This window comes from Saccopteryx leptura, chromosome 7 (assembly GCF_036850995.1).
Source record: "Saccopteryx leptura isolate mSacLep1 chromosome 7, mSacLep1_pri_phased_curated, whole genome shotgun sequence".
Lineage (NCBI taxonomy): Eukaryota > Metazoa > Chordata > Mammalia > Chiroptera > Emballonuridae > Saccopteryx > Saccopteryx leptura.
Window position 1 is genome coordinate 75,835,502 of NC_089509.1, and position 23,673 is coordinate 75,859,174.

Below are 23,673 nucleotides of genomic sequence, written 5' to 3' on the forward strand. Positions count from 1 at the left end.
AACTCAAGAGGTCACAAAAACGTTTCTACTTGGGATCCCGAGACCTCTCAGATTTCGCAACCCGGTTCTGCGCACGCGCGCCTTAAGCATTTGTGCGCACGCGCAGAACTGCTCCCACGCCAGACCTGAACTGCGCAGGCGTTCCGGTAAGTGCGCAGACGCTATTGGTAAGGGCTCTTGGGAAGGACCTGAGGTGGGCGGAGCCCTGCGGAACGTGTTCTTGCTCGAGTCTGAGGCTGGAGGTCTGGCTCGTACTCCGTAGTTTTGGGTTGATGGAGATGCCTTTCCCGGAGGCACGCCCGGAGGACGGCGCCGGGCTGATCCCTTCCAACATTTCGGCTCCTCACAAAGAGGATATTAGCAGCAAGGTGAGTGTGGGACGAAGCGAGAGGCCGCGAGGCCGGGACGGAGCGCTGGTGGCCCCCTGACAAGGTCCACCGCGGCAGCACGTCTCGGTCTTGGCTTTGCCCGGCTGCTTTGCGCCTTTGATTCTTCGCTCTGGACAGATGCAGTAACGGGAGACCTGAAACGTGTCCCGAAATTAGACCCAACGGCCAGTTGGTGATTTGGTTGGGATTAAACTTTCAGAACTGCCGCCCACCCCGGATCCGCTGCGGATATTCTCCATTTCGGAAAATACCACCACCATCCATCCCGTATCCCTGTCAGTAACTTGGGAGCCATCCTTGACATCTACCACGAAGTCCTACCCATTGTGCTCATTTCGCAGGTGTCTCTTACCACCCTGTGCGCTCCTACCATCCCAAACCAGCCACCTTCATCCACCTGCCACGGGAACCCTGCAGAGGCTTCCGAACTGGCCTCCCATCCTTTGTTTCCTTCTTCCAGTCTGTTTTCCACTTCAGCCGGGGCAACGATCTAAAAACACTATCTGCTTGTCATTCTTACACCCCAAAATGGGGAGAGGGAAGCCAATATCATATAAATCTTATCTGCCATTGACAGATAAAACCTTTAAAAAACATTGGATTTGGAGATGGTTACAGCCTTTCAGGTATTAGATGTCCTGGATTCTTTGGTTCTTTCCTAAACTGATGATTAGAAAAAATTGTTCTAATACAAAAGCATTGTTCAAATACAAGTTTCAAATTTGGTCTTGGAATTCAACTCAAAGTAATCAGTTACTATACAAGAATGTTAACTGGGGAGACAGAAGGGTGCAGACTCATGGGTAGCGTGAATTTTCAAACAGCACACCCTTGATTACTACTATAGCAAGCCACTGACACTGATGTATGACCAGTCCCTGAGGTATTGAGGTAGGACAAAGATTATAAACGTGGTTTCAGAAACACTGGTTATACCGTATAATCAGTCAGGTACACAAAATAACTACTATTACTGAAAAGAGTTAGAAAAAACTTAGTTTCCTCTTAGTTGAGCCCTTTCCTACTAATAAAAAGTGAAGCTTGACCTGTAGTGGCACCGTGGATAAAGCATTGACCTGGAACACTGAGGTCACCAGTCCGAAACCCTGGGCTTGCCGGTCAAGGCATATACAGGAAGCAACTACTACTACGAGTTGATGTCTCCTGCTTCTTTCCTCACCTCTAAAAACCAATCAGTCAATCAATAATAAGTGACACCTCCTTCAACAGTGCCAGCACTGTGCTAGTCTGACACAGAGGAATAAAGGGAAGATGGAAGGTGGTAGGTCGTACTGCCCAGATAGGGCACTTAGTACTACTTGTTTTCTCTGAAGGCCTGGCTATACCACTTAGTACGTAAATCATGAAAAGCATTGTTATTTGTGGGTGGAGGGGAGTAGCCTACCCTTCATTCCATTTGCTGTTCTTTATTTTTAAAAGATAAAACATAACAAAAGAAATCACTGAAAAACTGGCACATACTGTCTATTTTAAGAAAAGGATATAAACCTTGTTTAGTAATTATGACCCTTGCATGAATACTGATTACCAATACCAAGCCCCCGCCTATACACTTGGGGAGTCTAATTACTGTTTCCTCTTCCAACTTTTCCACACCTGCACCCTCAACTAAGTGGAAACAATCTGTATTTGACCATTTGGACAATCATTACATTATAGCCCTTATCCCGTCTCTACTTTTAATGGGCCTCACTGAGCATACTTTGAGAACCTCTGATTTAAGAAGTTTTTCTCTATTTCAATAGATTAAAGAACAAAAAATTGTGGTGGATGAACTTTCTAACCTGAAGAAGAACAGGGTGAGTTATTAGAGTGATTTTGAATAGTATGCAGGAGGGTTTGATTATATAAGAATCTTATATAAGATTTATATTTCAGCATCTTTTTAAAGTGCAGAAGTGAAGTGTCTAAGATTTTATGTATGCATATATAGGTCATATGTAGATACCTGTTTAAATATAGGTATATAATATCTTAATTTTTGCAGTTCAAAAGAAAATTTAAATAAATATGTAGATATCGTTATATTAAAAATACTTGATCATTATGTTTAATTATGATCTTTTTCCCATAATATGAAATCCACATTACCTTTAAACCAAATGATACTAATTGTACTATATCTTGGAGCTGTAATAACTAATGTTATTTATTTTGTACTTAAATTTGATATTTTTTTAGAAATAAATGAACTTTATATTTATTGAGGAGAGGATACTGTTCCTTTAAGTGAAAGTGGATAATTGTTGAAAAAAGAAAGGATAAATTGCTTCCCTTCCCACCCTCACATTTTTTTACATAGATATTCCAAATATTTAACATGGTTATTTAATGCCATTTCTATTAATGTATTCATAAACAAGCAAGCTACTGGTTCATGAGTTTATACTGTCATAAAATTACATTTTAAAGTTCAGGAAGAAATTATTTTGAACCCTTTAAAGCATTTTACAGATTATTTGATAACTGACAGGTTAGAAATTTCTGATATTGTCACTTGTGGAATATTAGAGAGTAAGGCACAATTAGAAGGCAGATTGGCAGAATGGGTCAAAAAGTATGTAACACTTTGACCCAGCAGTTCCATATGTAGATATTGATACTTAGGAAAAAGCCATGGGAATGCACAGATATTCCCATGTTACCAAGACATTCATCACAACATTGATTTATAATAGTTAAAAATTGGCAACACCTTAAATAACTAAAACTTAAGGACTGAACAAATAAACTGTAGTATATGCATACAGTACTTTATAAAAGAACACAACATTAATTAATAAGAAAAAAGTTCTTGATATATTGTTCATTGACACAAGTAAGTTATAAACCTACCTGTAGTTATAGGAGCCTTTTTAATTTTTTTGGTGAAAGTGGTACTGTATTATGGTATATGCAGAGATAAAAGAGTTTCATCTCAGTATTAATGGTATCAATGGCAGGATAATGGATAACTGTTGTTTATGCTAAGGTACTGTTCTGGACATGTTACTGAAGTTCAAGAATAAGTCATTGAGGTCAAAGTTTTAGCATCTGCTGCTTTTTAGATCAAACCATAATATTGGCTTAAATAATGTTTTGCAGAAGGTATATAAGCAGCAGCAGAACAGCAACATATTCTTTCTTGCTGACCGAACAGAAATGCTTTCTGAAAGCAAAAGTAAGTTCTTTTGGTATCTTATATGGAAATGCACAGAGAGTCTTTTGTAGGCTTATTGTAGAAACTCATGGTGGTACCTAAATTATGCTCTATATACATCTGAATTTTTAATTATGTGTCTGAAGATTGGATAGTGGTACACCTTTAATAAAATTAATGCAGTAGTTTGGTTTTCTTCAAGTTAGCTTTCCAAAGATGAGTTTATGGTAGAGATAAAAGCAAATTAAATTACATTTGATGTGTTAGAAAGCAGTAATTATTAACATGTGCTTTAGAGTTTGAAACATCTATACATGAAAACCTATTCTACCACTTTCTGAAACCTTTGTGACTTTGCAGAAATTACTTTAGCTTTCAAAGTCCTGTGGGATTTAAGTATGATGGTATGTATAAAGTGCATAGGCCAAAATAAACATTTCATATGTAGAAACTGTTTTCCTAAAAGAGAAGCATTCATCATGAGAAACCTCTTGTAAATTACTATTTGCACTAACACACTGTGTGTTATACTCAAATGGTTTGATCTTGGTAAATACATTGTCCTATGAATTACTGTGTAAAGATCAAAAATTTTTATTTTACTTAATATTCTTCTCCCCTCCCCCCCACAGATATATTGGATGAACTGAAAAAAGAATATCAAGAAATAGAAAACTCAGAGAAGACCAAAATCAAGAAATAGTCAACTTGATTTCACATAACAATGTGTGGCATTTGTTGTTCTGTAAGCTTTTCTATTGAACATTTCAGCAAAGATTTGAAAGAGGATTTACTGTGTAATCTTAAACGACGGGGACCCAATAGTAGTAAACAGTTGTTAAAGTCTAATGTTAACTACCAGTGCTTATTTTCTGGTCATGTCCTTCACTTAAGAGGTGTTTTGACTGCCCAACCTCTGGAAGATGAAAGAGACAATGTGTTCCTGTGGAATGGTGAAGTCTTTAGTGGAATAATGGTTGAAGCCAAAGAGAATGATACTCAAATAATGTTTAATCGTCTTTCCTCTTGTAAGAATGAATCTGACATTTTGTCACTCTTCTCAGAAGTTCAGGGTCCGTGGTCTTTTATATATTATCAAGCATCTAGTCATCATTTGTGGTTTGGTAGGGATTATTTTGGTCGCCGTAGCTTGCTTTGGCATTTTAGTAATTTGGGTGTCTGCCTCTCTTCAGTTGGTGCCCAAACATCTGAAGTGGCCAATCAATGGCAAGAAGTTCCAGCATCTGGAATTTTCAGAATCGATCTCAAATCTACTTCTATTTCCAAATCTGTTGTTCTAAAATTGTATCCTTGGAGATACATTTCTATGGACAATGTTATCAAAGAATGTGTCAGTAGCCTGACTCAGATTTCAGAGAACTTGCCAACATTTGTATCAGTGGTAGCAAATGAAGCCAAACTGTATCTCAAAGAACCCGTTGTACCTTTAAATATGATGTTGCCACAAGCTTCATTTGATGTTAATTGCAATAATATTTCTAGCATCCCACCTACAAGGGAAACACTTCAGGTCTTTCTTACTGATGGACACATGAAGGAAGTAGTTCAGCAATTCATAGATGTCTTGAGTATCGCGGTCAAGAGACGAGTCTTGTGTTTACCAAGGCATGAATACCTGACACCAAATGAAGTTTTGAAACCTTGTGATAGAAAAGCAAATGTTGCAGTTCTGTTTTCTGGGGGTATTGATTCCATGGTTATTGCCACCCTTGCTGACCGTCATATACCTTTAGATGAACCAATTGATCTTCTTAATGTGGCTTTCATGAATAAAGAAAAGACCAGATCAACTAGTTTTAACAAAAAAAGGAGAAAACAGAAGATTTGTGAAATACCTTCTGAAGAATCTTCTACAAAAGCGGCTGCTGCTGATAGTCCTGAGAAACAATTCAGTGTACCAGATCGAATCACAGGAAGAGCCGGGCTAAAGGAACTGCAAGCTGCCAACCCTTCCCGGATTTGGAATTTTGTTGAAATTAATGTTTCTCTGGAGGAACTGCAAGAATTAAGAAGAACTCGAATATGTCACTTGGTTCAGCCCTTGGATACAGTGTTGGATGATAGCATTGGCTGTGCAGTCTGGTTTGCTTCCAGAGGAATTGGTTGGTTAGTGACCCAGGAGGAAGTGAAATTATATCAGAGCAGTGCCAAGGTATGGCACAATATTTCTGCTCAGAAGAATTTCTGAGACCTAATCTTGGCCCTTAAAACTTTTGGCATTGTAAGAATACGGCATATTTTAGTTGCATTTAAACTACAGTGCAATGTATATGACTTTAAAAATTGAGCGTATTGGCCCTGGCCAGTTGGCTCAGTGGTAGAGCGTTGGCCTGGCGTGCAGAAGTCCTGGGTTCGATTCCCGGCCAGGGCACACAGGAGAGGTGCCCATCTGCTTCTCCACCCCACCCCCTCTCCTTCCTCTCTGTCTCTCTCTTCCCCTCCCGCAGCTAAGGCTCCATTGGAGCAAAGATGGCCCAGGCGCTGGGGATGGCTCTGCGGCCTCTGCCTCAGGTGCTAGAGTGGCTCTGGTCGCAATATAGCGATGCCCAGGATGGGCAGAGCATCGCCCCCTGGTGGGCATGCCGGGTTGATCCCGGTCAGGCGCATGCGGGAGTCTGTCTGACTGTCTCTCCCCCTTTCCAGCTTCAGAAAAATACAAAAAAAAAAAAAAAATTGAGCATATTTTATTGTTTTATGACTTTGTCTTGTGATTTTTTTCTGAAAATGTTATCTTTGAGGTTATAATTTTTTTTTTTAATTTTATCTAGAAAATTACTAGGGTGACATTAGTCAATAAGAATACATAGCCTGACCAGGCGGCAGTGCAGTGGATAGAGCATCGGACTGGGATGCTGAGGACCCAGGTTCGAGACCCCAAGGTTGCCAGCTTGAACGCGGGCTCATCTGGTTTGAGCAAAAGCCCACCAGCTTGAACCCAAGGTCGCTGGCTCCAGCAAGGGGTTTTTCAGTCTGCTGAAGGCCCGCGGTCAAGGCACATATGAGAAGGCAATCAATGAACAACTAAGGTGTTGCAACGCACAATGAAAAACTAATGATTGATGCTTCTCATCTCTCTCCGTTCCTGTCTGTCTGTCACTGTCTATCCCTCTCTCTGACTCACTCTCTGTCTCTGTAAAAAATAAATAAATAAAATTAAAAAAAAAAAGAATACATAGGTTTCAGGTAAACATTTCTATAGCATTTGAACTGTTAATTATGTTGTGTACACATCACCCAAAGTTAAAGCATTGTCCATTACCTTACATTTATCCCTTTTTACACCCTTCCCCCCACATCCCCTCACATCCCCCTCCCCCTGGTAACCACTTCACCTTTATATGTCCATGAGTCTCAGTTTTATATCCCACCTATGTGCAAAATCATACAGTTCTTAGCTTTTTCTGATTTACTTATTTCACTCAGTATAATGTTATCAAAGTCTAGTCATGTTGTCGTAAGTGGCACTATGTCGTCATTTCTTATGGCCGAGTAGTATTCATAGTGTATATGTACCACATCTTCTGTATCCAGTCCTCTATCGAGGGGTACTTTCGTTGTTTTCATGTCTTGGCCACTGTGAATAATGCTGTAGTGAACATGGATACGTGTGTCTTTATGTAGCAATGTTTTGAGTTTTGGGGGTAGATACCCAGTAAAGGGATCTGGGTCATATGGTAATTCTATTCTTAATTTTTTTTTAAATATTTTGAGGAACCATCATACTTTCTTCCATAATAGGTGTACTAATTTGCATTCCCACCAGCAGTGAATGAGGGTTCCTTTTTCTCCACAGCCTCTCCAACACTTATTACCTGTCTTGTTGATAACAGCCAATCTAACAGGTATGAGGTGCTATCTCATTGTAGTTTTGATTTGCATTTCTCATATAGCTAGAGAAGGTGAGCATCTTTTCATATATCTGTTGGCCATTTGTATGTCCTCTTGGGAAAAATGTCTGTTCAGGTCCTCTCCCCATTTTTTAATTGGACTGTTGGCCTGTTTGTTGCTGAGCTTTGTGAGTTCTTTGTATATTTTAGATACTAACCCCTTATCAGAGCTGTTGTTTGCAATTATCATTCATCTCCCATTTAGTTGGCTGCCTATTTGTTTTGTTGTTGTTCAGTTTCTTTTGTTATGCAGGAGCTTTTTAGTTTAATATGGTCCCATTCATTTATTTTTGCCTTTACTTCCCTTGTCTTTGGGGTCAAAGTCATAAATTGTTCTCTCCAGCCATGGTCCATGAGTTTAGTACCTACATGTTTCTACTGTGTAATTTATTGTTTCAAACCTTATATTTAGGGCTTTGATCCATTTTGAATTAATTTTTGTCCAGGGGGACAAACTGTAGTCATGTTTCATTCCTTAGCATGTGACTTTCCAATTTTCCCAACTATGTTTATTGAAGAGGCTTTCTTTTCTCCATTGTGTGCTTTTGGCTCCTTTGTCAAAGATTATTTATCCATGTACATATGGTTTTATTTCTGGGCTCTCGATTCTGTCCTGTTGGTCTGAATGTCTGTTTTTCTGACAATACCGTGCTGTTCTGATTATCATGGCTCTACAGTATAATTTGAAGTCAGGTAGTATGATGCCTCCAGCTTTACTCTCTGAGGTTATATTTTAAATTTTGCTTTTATCTTTTTTCACTTACTGTGTGGTAGATAACATTTTTATATGGATTGCTTTAAACCTTTATAGGTAGTTCTTACTGGAATTGGTGCAGATGAGCAACTTGCAGGTTATTCTCGTCATCGTGTCCGCTTTGAGACGCATGGGCTGGAAGGATTGAATAAGGAAATTGAGATGGAACTGGGTCGAATTTCTTCTAGAAATCTTGGTCGTGATGACAGAGTTATTGGTGATCATGGAAAAGAAGCAAGGTAACGCCAATTCTCTGCATGTTGTGTAATTTTGTAAAAATAAAAGATGTAAAAAGATTTTTAGGTTCCTGTTTAATTGAATAACCATTAGCTAAAATAATATCTCGGCTTTATATAGCTAACACAGACAGCAGCGAAGGAAGATAGCTGGTCATTTAGTTATATAAAGAAGAAATTTGTTCAAGTAGATTAATTTGTTAAGTGGTAGTTTATTGCAAGGATACAGCATACGAAAGCAGGGAGTCCAGATAAGCTTTGTGGGATTTGGAACATCACAGTACATCTGCGCTGAGCCTTCATTGTTTCTTATCTCTACTTCAGTCTTTTCCTCCTTCCACTGAACTATAGTTGTCTTTATACTATTGTCATTCTTATGTTGCCAGTTCTGACACATGTAAAATTTTAACCACTATATCATTATTCCATCATAATTTTCAAAATTCCATTATAAAGAGATAATGCCACAATATGTTTTGAAGGGTGTATGTGTGTGTGAGAGAGAGAGAGATTGATTGATTGACTGAAATTCAGTCTGTTATTTCAGCTGAGTCAGAGAAAAGGAATTTACCTTGTTGCGTAAAAGCAGTTAAGTTTAAAGGTCCTATATGATGCCCTCAGGTAAAAATGCATATGAAGAATGTTTCAGAGTTGTTATTTAACAAGTACCAATCCAGTGGCTTCAGCTATGTAATTTATTATGTGTTTTTAATGGTAATATATCAGATTCTTGTATCTAAATATGCTTTTACAGTTAATTTTTTATTTACTTTTAGCAAGAGAGATGCAGAGAGAGGGACAGATAGGGACAGACAGGAAGGGAGAGAAATGAGAAGCATCAATTCTTCGTTGCAGTACCTTAGTTGTTCATTGATTGCTTTCTCATATGTGCTTTGAGTGGGGGACTCCAGCTGAGCAAGTGACCCCTTGCTCAAGCCAGTGACCTTTGGGGTCAAGCCAGAGACCCCACACTCAAACTGGTGAGCCCATGCTCAAGCAGGCAACCTCGGGGTTTCGAACCTGTGTCCTTTGCGTCCCAGGCTGATGTTCTGCTGTGCCACCGCCTGGTCAGGCTACAGTTCATTTTTATAAAATATTCCATATAGCCAGTGTCTTTACCGTTTTTTCCAATCTCTCTACTTGAGCCTTAGTAAAATAAAGTGAAATAGAAACACTAGTGTAACTATTGCATTTTGAGAAATCCAAAGGAAGGAGAATGTTAAAGTATTTTAAATTAAAAAAATACAATTTTGTAGGAAAACAAGGAGGCCAAAAGAGCTGTTATGTTTTAAAATCTAATACTTTGTTCTATCAATTTAATGGTTTAAATGTAATAAAACTGTTTTGACACATAAAGCTTTACCAGAAGTAAGTGTTTCACAAGTTCACGATTATAGAGCCCTTCTATTTTATTGGTTTCATATCCCTAAACTTCAGTTTCTTTAGACATGGTAAAGACCAGATAGAAAATGACTTAAGACCCTGCTTATTTTAAGACATCCCCAAACATGTCTTGTAAACCAATTTGAAATTATTTCTCAATGCTGTAGGCCTAATTTACTTATTTATTGAAGCAAAATTTATTTATTTTGTAGCTATATATTAAAATTGCTCACATGTTGTGAAATATTTTTAATGTAATTAAATTTTAGCTGCTGAATTGTGTAACTAACTGGAATATATTTAATTAAGAAAAATAGTACCCTCAAAAATTAATTTTATATTATAATTTTAACATATTAAGTAAAATGCAAAAGAATTATAGCAGATTGATTTTATTTTTTATAGTGTTATATTTATCTGTTTATTTTAGATTTCCTTTCCTGGATGAAAATGTTGTCTCCTTTCTGAATTCCCTGCCAGTCTGGGAAAAGGCAAACTTGTCTTTACCCCGTGGAATCGGTGAAAAACTAATCTTGCGTCTTGCAGCGATGGAACTTGGTCTTACAGCCTCTGCTCTTCTGCCAAAACGGGCCATGCAGTTTGGATCCAGAATTGCAAAAATGGAAAAGAGGAATGAAAAGGCATCTGATAAATGTGGAAGGCTCCAAGTCATTTCCTTAGAAAACCTTTCTATTGAAAAGGAGATTAAAACATGATATTTCACAATGTAATAACATTTACTAAATGATGATATAAAAATAAGTCTGTGTGGCTCGATTATTGTATAATGTAGTAATTTCAAAGTTCATCATGTGAATTTTTACTAAACTCTGCCGCTTAATATAACCAATTTAGTCAAAGTGACAGTCTACAGAAAGATGATGCTTGAAAGAACAACTTGGATATTTTGGACTATGATATTAACATTGTTTTAAACTCTTACATGGTAATGTCCTCCCAGCCCCCTGAAAGAAGGAAGCTTTTACTGACTCTTTATGGTAGCCACATCCAAAAATAATTTGTTGTTGTTAGGATCCTGGTTTACACGATGAGAGAAGTAAGGTTTAGAGAAGCTAAACCATTTGCTCAAGGTTCACACTTCTGAGCAGTACTTGCTATTTCTGTTAACATCTCTTTAAGCAACTCATCCCATCCTGAGAACTTTTAAGACAATTTTAAACATGCTTCTGTCCCACATATTTCAACTTTCCTCTCTTTTCCCCTTTCTCAGCTCATGACCTGGGCTTTTCACAGAAAGCTCAGTCATGAGGTCAAGAACTGCGTCCACTTTCCAACACCAGAATTTCTAACTTAGTAGGCACACCAATCCTTTTCTCCCTTCTTGCCAATAGAAAAGGAAATGAGTCAATCCATCCATCAAAAGTCTGGGCCGCCTAACTGGACGGTGGCACAGTGGATAGAGTGTCAGACTGGGATGCAGAGGACCCAGGTTCGAAACCCCAAGGTCACCAGCTTGAGCACGGGCTTATCCAGCTGAGTGTAAGCTCACTAGCTTGAGCACGGGTTTGCTGGTTTGAGCTTGGAATCAGACATGATGCCATGGTTGCTGGCTTGAGCAGGAAATCACTCTCTGCTGTCGCCCTCTCCCCTCCCCCATCAAGGTGCATGTGAGAAAGCAATTAATGAACAACTAGGGTGCTTCAACAACGAAGAATTGATGTTTCTCATCTCCTTTCCTGCCTTTCTGTCCCTATCTGTCACTCTCTCTGTCTCTGTCACACACACAGACACACACAAAGTCTGTGCCTCCACCTGTTCTCTGTATCTCAGCCCTTCCTGCCTTTCAGAAACCTTATACTCCTCTCTCCAGCAAGTCTCTTCAGTCTCTTTGTTGTAGGATCCTTCCTGTCATTATTTAAAATATTTCAATCTGTACCAATTTAAAATGCACCTCTCTAGTCCTCCCTCTTTCTTTACTTCTCTTGGCTCTCACACTTGCCCTCTCCACCTTTCCATGTGATTCACTCAACTCCACTCCAATCTGACATCGGCCCACATTATTCAGCTGTGATCACTATCCCAGGGTCACCCCCGATTAAGAATGACATGCTGGCCCTGGCCAGTGGGCTCAGTGGTAGAGCATCGGCCTGGCGTGCGGAAGACCCGGGTTCAATTCCTGGCCAGGGCACACAGGAGACGCGCCCATCTGCTCCTCCACCCCTCCCCCTCTCCTTCATCTCTGTCTCTCTTCCTCTCCACAGCCAAGGCTCCACTGGAGCAAAAGATGGCCGGGACTCTGGGGATGGCTCCATGGCCTCTGCCTCAGGCACTAGAGTGGCTCTGGTCGCAACAGAGCAACGCCCCGGATGGGCAGAGCATCGCCCCCTGGTGGGTGTGCCGGGTGGATCCCGGTTGGGTGCATGCGGGAGTCTGTCTGACTGCCTCCCCATTTCCAGCTTCAGGAAAAAAAAATACAAAAAAATAAAAAATAAAGGATGACATGCTTTCTGGATATAGTCATTCTTTGATTCTTTTTTCTTTTTATTTTTAAGTGAGAGAAATAGAGGGATAGATAGAGACAAACAGAAAGGGGGAGAGATGAGAAGCATCAATTCTTTGTTGTGGCACCTTAGTTCAATTGCTTGCTCATATGTGCCTTGACTGGTATAGGGGGGCTCCATCCAAGCCAGTGACCCTTTGCTCAAGCCAGTGACTTTGAGCTTCAAGCCAGCAACCTTGGGCCTCAATCCAGCCACCCTAGGGTAATGTTTGATCCCACACTCAAGCCAGCGATCCCGTGCTCAAGCTGGTGAGCCTGCACTCAAGCTGGCAACCTCAGGGTTTTTCGAACCTGGGTCCTCTGCATTCCAGGCCGATACTCTTATCTACTATGCCACCACCTGGACAGGCATTCTCATTCTTTTAATCATAGAAAAATTAGGATACATATATGACAATTCTTTCAGATTTTCACATGGCCTGAATTTATTCCCTGGTGAATGCAATGTTCAAACCAAATTTAGTATTACCTGGATAGGTTTCATGTCTACCTAAAGGCAGGTCTGTGGATAAACTCAGTGGTTAACCCAGCAGCACAGAGTTAAATATCATAATAATTATAATACAGTTCAGTATAAAAACAGCTATCAATTATATAGTGTTGCCTATGTGTCAGTCACCATCATGTAAGCTCTACCTGTTAATTTAATCAGTTGAACCTTCAGGGAATCTCCAGGTCATATTCTCTAGCAGGTTACTCTGTGTGCTAGTTTATTTGCTTTTTTGTTGGTTTATTTTTTTAGTCCCCAAAAGCCTAATTGTTTATAGCCTTCTTGTTAATTAATCCCATAAACTCTGGGATAAAGTTCTATCTTAATCCTTAAAGGAACAAACTTTTTCAAGATTGAGACACTTGGAACAAATCATCTGGGTACTTGATTAAAAATCTTTTAAGTAGAGGAATTTACATGTATTGTTCACACTTCTTAATCACAAACATACAACTCTCTTAAAGAAGGCAATGATTTTTGACATCCATTGCCCTGGAACAGCAATCATAAATTTATAGATACCTCCATAGCAAGTGTTTAAAAGAAACAGCAGATGCAAAAATGGAATCACTTGTGCTAAGCCCCACCAACACTTAATAGCTAACCCATTTCCACTTCAGCCTCTCCCACAAGTAGAATTTTGAAACCGGTCTGGAATTTCCTGGTCAGCACTAGAGAGGTAGTCTGCTTGATAAGACTCCCTGACTTCCCTAAGGGAAGCTGACCTTGCTTGAAATGATCCATTCTTTTAACCTTGTCCCACCACCGTCTGCCTGCAAAAACTCCATTTGTACGACTTCTTAGAACTTGCTTCTATTTGCTAGGTTGGATACTGCTGATTCACGAATCCCTCAATAAAGCCAGTTTGTTTTTTTAATTCACTCAGTTGAATTTTTGGTCTTTAAAATTGCTAAAATAATTATATGGTTGGAGAAAGAAAATCTTCTCCCAATGGTCACCAAAAACCTCCATGTTGCTAACTTCAGTTAACCAGTTTCAGTTCTCATCTCCCTTGACGTCGCAGCAGCAGCCAGTGAAGTCGGCCATTCCCTTTTCATGAAACACTTCTCTTGGCTTCTGCGGCCACTCGGTTTTCCTGCTATCCTCCTGACTGCTTGCTCTTTGTCTTTGCTGACTTCACCCTCTCCACCTGACCTTTAAATTTTAAATGTTTTTGGTCTCTGTCCTGGTTTCTCAGCTCTTCTTTATTTTCTCCTTTGGTGATTTCAACCATTCCCCTTGCTTCAATTACCCTAAACCTCCCAAATGTATATATCCAACCCAAGGTGCCATATTTAGCCCAGACCTGTGTATCTAAGACATATCTGACATCTATACTTTGTCATGTCACAGGTACCTCAAAGTCAGTATGTTCACAACCACTCTTAAAACTTGCCCTGGTTACCTGTTGCTCCTGACGGAAATTTTAAGTGTCACCTACAACCCCATCTCTTTTGAACACTCTGGCGATTAAACAGGCCATTTCATTACTTCTCAAATCCATCCACAAGCATCCATCCCCACTGCCACCACTCTAGCCTGTACCTAGCCTCTACTGCAGGGGTCCCCAAACTTTTTACACAGGGGGCCAGTTCACTGTCCCTCAGACTGTTGGAGGGCCGCACTATAAAAAAAACTATGAACAAATCCCTATTCACACTGTACATATCTTATTTTAAAGTAAAAAAACAAAACGGGAACAAATACAATATTTAAAATAAAGAACAAGTAAATTTAAATCTACAAACTGACCAGTATTTCAATGGGAACTATGCTCCTCTCTGACCACCAATGAAAGAGGTGCCCCTTCTGGAAGTGCAGTGGGGGCCGGATAAATGGCCTCAGGGGGCCGCATGCGGCCCGCGGGCTGTAGTTTGGGAACCCCTGCTCTACTGCCACCAACCTAGTCTAAACTTTTGGAATAAACTTCAAAATTATAAACTTAGCAGCTTCATGATCTGCCCCTCACCTACCCTGTGGTCTGATTTTGTGCCCACTTCTCTTTCGTTCTGTGTGCAAAGTTTTGTTCAGTTTCTCAAAAATTTCAACTTTCTTCCCAAGTCAATTAACTCTTCGTCACCTGTTCCCTATCCCTAGCCCTCTCCAACTCTGCTTGAAGAGTCCTTCTCCATCTTCAGGCTCAGCTTAAAAGATCACTTCCTGGAGGCAGCCTTTCCCAGTCCCTGGTCTTGGTTAGCTTCCTTCCTGTTCTGTCCCTATTCCTCACTTCTGTCACACCATTTGAATATATGGTTATCCATGTAACTAAGCTCCTTGGGGTTCGAGATCTGCCCTGTGTCCCAGGGTCTCCAACTCCTAACGCAATACCTGACTCTTAAGCGGCCCATAAATGTTGAATAAAAGAATAATGATGACGGTGGGGTTCCAACTCAGAAACCTTAGAGCTTGGTGCTTTCACCTCTGACAGTTTTTTTCTTCTCAGAGACAAATAGTGAAAGTAGAAAGTAATAGAGTCAGGGTAACCAGAACGTGAGGAAAAACTGAGTTCTAAAGGGGGCGGGAAGAGGTGGGGGTGGGGCACGTGTATGGGAGGAATCTGAGCGGTGCCCAATGGCTGTGATGTCAGCGAGGGGGTGGGGTGTCCTGAGATGAGGCTTGGCCCCAAGGACTCCTATCCGTAGACCTTAGACTACTAGGTGGTGGGCTCCGAGAAGGCAGAGCACCACGAGAGGGAAGGCGCCTCTCCAGGCTCTCGCCCAAGCCTGGCTGCTGATGGTGGATTCCCGCCCTGAAAGAAGTCATTCCGGACAACCACTGTCTGGCCCCGAGGAGTAAGTACCCCGAGAACCCGCGTGGATACAGCTTCCCTCCTCAGGACAAGAAAACAATCCTTTCAAAGTAGGTTTCTATCCTTTCTCTTGTCCTATGGGCATAAGTCTTGGACTTGCTTATGAACAGACCTGGGGGGGTCCTGATTCTGTTGGTGTAAACCTTAGGACCGGGCTGTAACTTTCTATACAGTGGGGATACTGAAGCCTGCCTCTAGGAGCCAGGTTCTCAAAGTGCCTTGCCGGCACCTGCATCACCTCTTTTGAGAAATGCAAATTCTCTGGCCCGACTCCTACCTACGGAATCAGAAACTCTAGGGTAGGGTCCAGCAATCTATCTTAACAAGTCCCAGGCAATTTCAGTGCAGACTAAATTTTGATAACCACTGTGAAAAAAGGGAGATGGAAGAATTAAATGGAATAAAATATTGTGTATAGAGTTAAGCAAATAGATGTTCAATAAATAATTGTTATGGTTGTTATTATTCCAGAAACAGAGAAATAGCTAGTTGCACAGAAATAGAAAGTTAAGCAGGCACTTCTTGTCTTTCCTTTTCTTTTTAAGCAGGTCTTTAATTTCTTGCTTTAAAAAATAAAAAATAAATATATGCCAAAAAGCATCTCCAACAAAAATTAAGTATGCAGCATTAGCTTCTCATATATAAACTTACATTTCTTTTGACATGATTGTTAGTATCTTTTGATATTTTTTAGAAAAGCAGAACATGATTATGTTAAAAGAGTTTTCCGTTTTAATTGTTTTAATTCAAATTTAAACTTTCTTATGCTGCAATTAGTTTAAGACTGAAAAAAATATATGAAAAATCTGTCATATGACCCAGCGATGCCACTTCTGGGTATTTAGCCAAAGAAAATGAAAACACTAACTTGAAAAGATGTATACATCTCCATGTTCACTGCAGCATTATTATTATTATTTTTTTTTTTTTTTTTTTTTTTGTATTTTTCTGAAGCTGGAAACGGGGAGAGACAGTCAGACAGACTCCCGCATGCGCCCGACCGGGATCCACCCGGCACACCCACCAGGGGTGACGCTCTGCCCACCAGGGGGCGATGCTCTGCCCCTCCGGGGCGTCGCTCTGCCGTGACCAGAGCCACTCTAGCGCCTGGGGCAGAGGCCAAGGAGCCATCCCCAGCGCCCGGGCAATCTTTGCTTCAATGGAGCCTCGGCTGCGGGAGGAGAAGAGAGAGACAGAGAGGAAGGAGGGAGGGGTGGAGAAGCAAATGGGCGCTTCTCCTATGTGCCCTGGCCGGGAATCGAACCCAGGTCTCCCGCACGCCAGGCCGACGCTTTACCGCTGAGCCAACCGGCCAGGGCCTGCAGCATTATTTATTATAGACAGGATATGCAAACAACCTGTGTCCAGCAACAAGTGAATGGATAAAGATGTGATATAAATAATATTTTATTAGATATATAACATGTATAATTTAACAATAAGAAAGAAATAAATCTTGCCACTTGTGACAACATTGATACACCAAGAGGGTGTTATGTCAAGTGAGATAAGTCAGAGAGAAATAGAAATGCTGTATGATTTCACTTATATGTGAAATATAAACAAACAAAACAGAAAGAGGCCCTGGCCGGTTGGCTCAGCGGTAGAGCGTCGGCCTAGCGTGCAGAGGACCCAGGTTCGATTCCCGGCCAGGGCACACAGGAGAAGCGTCCATTTGCTTCTCCACCCCTCCACCGCGCTTTCCTTTCTGTCTCTCTCTTCCCCTCCGCAACCAAGGCTCCATTGGAGCAAAGATGGCCCGGGCGCTGGGGATGGCTCTGTGGCCTCTGCCTCAGGCGCTAGAGTGGCTCTGGTCGCAACATGGCGACGCCCAGGATGGGCAGAGCATCGCCCCCTGGTGGGCAGAGCGTCACCCCTGGTGGGTGTGCCGGGTGGATCCCGGTCGGGCGCATGCGGGAGTCTGTCTGACTGTCTCTCCCTGTTTCCAGCTTCAGAAAAATGAAAAAAAAAACAAAAAACAAAAAAAAAACCCAACAGAAAGAGACGCACAGATACAGAGAACAAATGAAGGGGTGGTGGGAGAATAGTGAAGAAGGTGAAGGGGTGTAAGAGGTACACACTTCTAGTTATAAAATAAAAAAGTCGCATGGGGATAATGTACAGCACAAGGAATATAGTCAATGATATAATAATTTTGTACAGTGACAGAGGTTACTAGTCACATTGTGGTAATCACATTGTAAGGTATACCAGTGTAAAATCATGCTGTATACTTGAAACGAATATAATGTTGTCTGTCAGCTACACTTTAATTTTTAAAAAATGCTTTCAGAAAGATCGAAAATGCAATGGTTAACCATGAAACAATTAACCTAATAAGGATGAAAGAAACAGATGTATTTCTTGAGCAGTCCAGCTTTATTACCGTGGCTAATCTTATTGTTTGTTTGTTTTTTCTTTTTACAATACTTATTACAGAAAATTCAAAAAGGACACACTTGAATTAGTTAGAAATGTTGAGGTTTCCCAAAAAAGGATTACCTAGATTTGATCAAACTCAAGATGAAGAAACCTACATGAAAAATTTAGCAGTACAAAGAAATGCTTCTGCTCTTTTTGAAAAATATGACCGCAGTGAAGTGCAAGAGTTGCTAACTACTGCACTGTTTAACTGGCTGGCTGTCAATGAAGACGTGCACTGTCAACTGGACATCCCATCTGGGATTGCAAGTCAAATGAGTAATGTAGGCTTCAACACTGCAATCCTGCTGACTCCTGTGGACCCTGCTGCCCCCTTAGACTATAAAGAAGTCCATCAGATCCTAAGGGAGTTGGCTGTTGGGATTTATTGCTTCAATCAAATTCCTTCAATCACTTTAGAACCTAATTATGATCAGAGTTCTTCTTGTCAAGTACCTCCAGCTTATTATGATACCAGAATTGGGCAGATTCTGATCAATGTTGACTACATGCTGAAAGCACTATGGCATGGAATATACATGCCCAAAGAAAAACGAGCCCGGTTCTCTGAATTGTGGCGTACCATCATGGATATTGATCCAGATGGAAAGCCTCAAACATATAAAAATATTTTTGCTGAGTTTAGTTCAGCAGGTAAGAGGATTTAACACATTTTATTTTTATTAGAAGTCATTTTTTTTAAATTAAAGGTAATTTATCTGTGGTTCAGTTTTAGGTATTTAGCCACATTTCTTAAAAAAGGTTTTTTATGGCCCTGGCTGGGTGGATCAGTGGATAGAGCATCATCCCAGTGCCCCAAGGTCCAAGTTTAATCCCTGGTCAGGGCACATGATAGAAGCAATCAATGAGTGCACAATTAAATGGAACAGTTAAGTAGAATGATGAATAAAAACCTCAAAAATCAATGGCATAAGAATTGAAGTTAAAGGTAAAAAATGTGGCCTGACTGGTGGTGGTTCAGTGGATAGAAAGTTGATCTGGAACACTGAGGACCCAGGTTCAAAACCCTGAGGTTGGCGGCTTGAGCACAGGCTCACCAGCTTTAGCGCAGGGTCTCCAGATTGAGCGTGGGATCATAGACATGAACCCATGGTCCTGGCTTGAGCCCAAGGTCACTGGCTTGAGCAAGGGGTCAGTGGCTCAGCTGGAGCCCCCTGGGCAAGGCACATATTAGAAAGTAAACAATGAACAACTAAGGTGCCATAATGATGAGTTGATGCTTCTCATCTCTCTCCCTTTTTGTCTGTCTGTCCCTGTCTCCCTCACCTTGCTTAAAAAAAATGGGTAAATAAAATGCATCAGCAATCTAAGCTTTGGTATTTTAGTAACATTTGGTTTCATGAGTATTTATTCTTGATTTAACTAATTTTTAAATTTCTCCCTTCTCATGGCCATAATTCTCTAGTGCCTGTATATAAACAATTAGATACCACTAAATCCGGTTTCATGCTTGTTAGCATATTTCAGTTTTTTATTGAAGTTTAAAAAAAATTATTTTCCCACAGTTCCTTTGCAGTTAGCTAAGTGGAATGGAGAGTGAAATGGAAAATGTGTGACACTGTTTCCAGTGGTGTTCATTGATCAAATATATATTATCATTTTCTAACTAGATTTCCATAGTTTTTGGACACAGGTTTAAAAACAAGTCTCAGTTCTGGTAAAAAAAAGAAATGTATTAGAATCTCACTTGACTGGAAAGAACCTCGCAATAGAGTTTATATAGATTTTATCACATCTGAAACTGGATGGTACCCTTCTTGGCTAATCTAAGAATAAACCTGTTGATTTACATATTGCATGTCAACTGCCTGCACATTATGGGGTTAATATTCAAAAATATAGTATTTTAGAATTTTATTCAGTCCATTTTTATACATAGTCTTAATATGGCAAGAAGTTTTTGCATTGTCTTACAAAGACAGAAAAAGGTTATTATTCTCCCATAATTGGCCAGATTTTCCTTGGTGAAATAGATCTAACAACAGAAGCTTTTTTTTAATTAAAATTATTGGGGTGACATTAGTTAATAAAATCATATAGGTTACAAGTGTACATTTCTGTGATACACAATATGTATATTGCATTGTGTGCCCACCACCCAAAGTCAGATCATCTTCCATCACCATGTATTTGCCTCTTTACCTTTACTATAGTAACTTTTTACCCCCTCCCTCTGGTAACCACCAGACTGTTGTCTGAGTCTGAGTTTCAGTTTTATATTCCACATATGAGTGTAATCACATGGTTCTTAGATTTTTCTGACTTATTTATTTCACTTAGCATAATATTCTCAAGGTCCATTCATGTTGTTACAAATGGCAGTACTTCATCTTTCCTTATGGCTGAGTTGTATGCACCACACCTCCTTTATCCAGTCCTCTATCGAAGGACACTTTGGTTGTCTCCGTGTCTTGGCCACTGTGAATAATGCTGCAGTGAACACAGGGGTGCATATATATTTGCAAATAAATGTTTTTCAGGTAGATACCAAAAAAAAGGATTGCTGGGTCATATAGTAACTCTATTCTTAATTTTTTGAGGAATGGCCATACTGTTTTCCATAGTGGCTGTACCAGTCTACAATTGTCACCAGCAGTGATTACTGCTGGTGTACACGGGGACAAACAGTAATCTAATTTTTGTACACGGGGACAAACAGTAATCTACAATTGCCACCAGCAGTGAATCAGGGTTCCTTTTTCCCTACAACCTCTCCAAGTCTTATTGCCTGTCTTGATAGTAGCCAATCTAACAGGTGTGAGGTGGTATCTCATTGTAGTTTTGATTTGCATTTCTCTAATAGCTAGTAAAATTGAAAACCTTTACATGTATCTATTGGCCATTTGTATGTCTTTTTGAGAGAGATATCTGTTCAGGTCCCCTTGCCCAATTTTTAATTGAACTGTTTGTTGTTTTTGGTGTTAAGTTGTATGAGTTCCTTATATATTTTTATTATTAACCCCTTGTTGGAGCTGTTGTTTGCAAATATCATCTCTCATTTGGTCGGTTGCCTTTTTGTTTTGTTGGTGATTTCTTTTGCTGTGCCGAAGCTTTTTTGGTTTGATATAGTCCCAGTCATTTATTTTTGCCTTTACTCTCCTTTCCTTTGGAGTCAAATTAAAGAAATGTTTTCTAAGACCAAGTTGATAAGTTTAGTACCTATGTTTTTTTCTATGTAATTTATTTTTTCAGATCTCTTTTGCTGTGCCAAAGCTTTTTTGGTTTGATATAGTCCCAATCATTTATTTTTGCCTTTACTCTCCTTTCCTTTGGAGTCAAATTAACAAAATGTTTTCTAAGACCAAGTTGATAAGTTTAGTACCTATGTTTTTTTCTATGTAATTTATTTTTTCAGATCTTATATTTAGGTCTTGATTCATTTTGCATTAATTTTTGTACACGGGGACAAACAGTAATCTAGTTTCATTTTTTTGCATGTGGCTTTACAATTTTCCCAGCACCATCTATTAAGGAAGCTTTCTTTTCTCCATTGCGTGTTTTTGGCTCCTTTGTCAAAGATTATTTACCTATATACATGTGTTTTTATTTCTGGGCTCTCACTCTGTTCCATTGGTCTATGTGTCTTTTTTCTGCCAATACCATGCTGTTTTGATTATTGTAGCTCTGTAGTATAATTTGAAGTCAGGTAGTGTGACACCTTCCAGCTTCATTCTTTTTTCTCAGGATTGCTTTGACTATTCGAGGTCTTTTGTGGTTCCATACAAATTTGATGATTTTTCTAGTTCTTTAGAAAATGGCTTTGGGATTATGATGAGGATTGCATTAAATCTATATATTGCTTTGGGTAATATGACCATTTTAACTCTGTAGATCTTCCAATTCATGAACACAGAATAGCTTTCCATTTCATTGTGCATTTTTCAATTTCTTTTAATAAAAGTTTGCGGTTTTCAGTATATATGTCCTTCACATCCTTTGTTAAGTTTATTCCTAGGTATTTTATTATTTTTGTTGCAATTTCAAAAATATTTTTTTTAATTTTTTATGAAGTTTTATTTTTAATATAAATAAAAACACTGTATTTTTGTACATTGATTTTTTTTTTATCCTACACCTTTACTGTATTTATTGTTTCTATTAGTTTTTTGGTAGAGTGTTTAGGATTTTCTATATACAGAATCATGTCATCTGCAAAAAGTGACACTTTCACTTCTTTCTTCCTAATTTGAATGCCTTTTTTCTTCTTCTTGCCTGATTATTCAGGCAAGGACTCCCAGAACTATGTTGAATAAGAGTGGTGAAAGTGGGCGTCCTTGTCTTGTTCTCGATTTTAGAGGAAAGTATTTTAGTTTTTCAACTCTGAGTATAATATTGGCTAAGGATTTGCCATATATGGTGGCCTTTATTATATTGTGGTGTTTTCCTTCTTACTTATTTTATTGAGTGTTTTAATCATAAATGGATATTTTATCAAATGCTTTTTCTGCATCTATTAATAGGATCATATGGTTTTTGTCCTTTGTTTTGTTGATGTGGTGTATCACATTGATTGATTTGCATATGTTGAACCATCCATGTGTCCCTGAAATAAACTATACTTGATCATGAGGATTTTTGCATCTATATTCATCAGAGATATCAGTCTGCAGCTGTGTGTGTGTGTGTGTGTGTGTGTTATCCTTGCCAGGCTTTGGCATCAGGGTTATCTTGGCCTCATAAAATGTGTTAGGAAGTATTGTCTCTTCTTCAATATTTTGGAAGAGTTTGAGAAGGATAATTATCAGATCTTCTTTGAATGTCTGGTCGAATTCACTAGTGAAGGCATTTGATCCTGCACTTTAATTTTGGGGTATACTTTTGACAGTTTAAATTTTCTCACTGTTTATTGATCTATTTAGATTTTCCAATTCTTCATGATTCAGCCTAGGAAGATTATATATTACTCACAAATATTAGGGGATATTTCAAAATGAATATAAAGCAATAGATATCCCCTAATTTTTGTAAGCAGTATATATTTCTAGGAACTTACCGGCTTCTAGGTTATTGTATTTGGTGGCATATAATCTTTCATAATATTCTAGTATGACCCTTTGTATATCTGTGATGTCTGTGATAACTTTGCTTTCATCTCAGATTTTGTTTATATGAGACTTTTCTCTTTCTTTCCTTAGTGAGTCTAGCCAGTGGTTTGTCAATTTCTAAAATGTCCATCTTTACCTCCTGTTACCTTTGTTATTTTGAAATCTATTTTGTCAAGTGTAAGTATGGCTACACCTGCTTTTCTGTGAATGTTATTTGCTTGAAGAATCATTTTCTACCCTTTCATTCTAGTCTAACTTGTCTTTGCAGCTTAGATGTATCTCCTGAAGGCAGCATATGGCTGGGTTTTGTTTTTTGATTCAGTTTGTTACTCCAGTGTTTTTCAACTGCTGGTCTGCAGACTGGTTCATTTTTGTGCTGGTCTGTGAAAGAGTTAACCACTCTGATGTTGTATGATGATTATAGACCCAATGATCTTAGTCAAATTCACTTATGCTCAGGGTGATTTCTGCCTTAGTGCTCCTCAAAATAATTCTCCTATTTTCACCGGCCCCGAGTGTAAAATGGTTGAAAATCA

At 39.4% G+C, this 23,673-nt stretch overlaps 3 protein-coding genes across 3 annotated transcripts in view; all 3 read left to right on the forward strand.

Moving 5' to 3' along the window:
• Window positions 1-236: 236 nt before the first annotated feature.
• Window positions 237-4,320, forward strand: ASDURF (ASNSD1 upstream open reading frame). The gene is made up of 4 exons (XM_066346241.1): window positions 237-368; window positions 2,156-2,209; window positions 3,495-3,570; window positions 4,182-4,320. Exons 1-4 carry the CDS (start codon window positions 273-275, stop codon window positions 4,250-4,252), a joined length of 297 nt encoding a protein of 98 aa, XP_066202338.1. The 5' UTR covers window positions 237-272; the 3' UTR covers window positions 4,253-4,320.
• ASNSD1 (asparagine synthetase domain containing 1) lies at window positions 4,274-10,592 on the forward strand. The gene is made up of 3 exons (XM_066346229.1): window positions 4,274-5,722; window positions 8,269-8,450; window positions 10,261-10,592. Exons 1-3 carry the CDS (start codon window positions 4,274-4,276, stop codon window positions 10,544-10,546), a joined length of 1,917 nt encoding a protein of 638 aa, XP_066202326.1. The 3' UTR covers window positions 10,547-10,592.
• Window positions 10,593-18,124: 7,532 nt separating this feature from the next.
• Window positions 18,125-23,673, forward strand: part of ANKAR (ankyrin and armadillo repeat containing) — a 65,870-nt gene continuing 60,321 nt past the window's right edge. Inside the window, exon 1 of the mRNA XM_066346220.1 lies at window positions 18,125-18,725. Within this exon, the coding sequence (XP_066202317.1) occupies window positions 18,125-18,725 (601 nt within the window). The remainder of the gene's footprint in view (window positions 18,726-23,673) is intronic.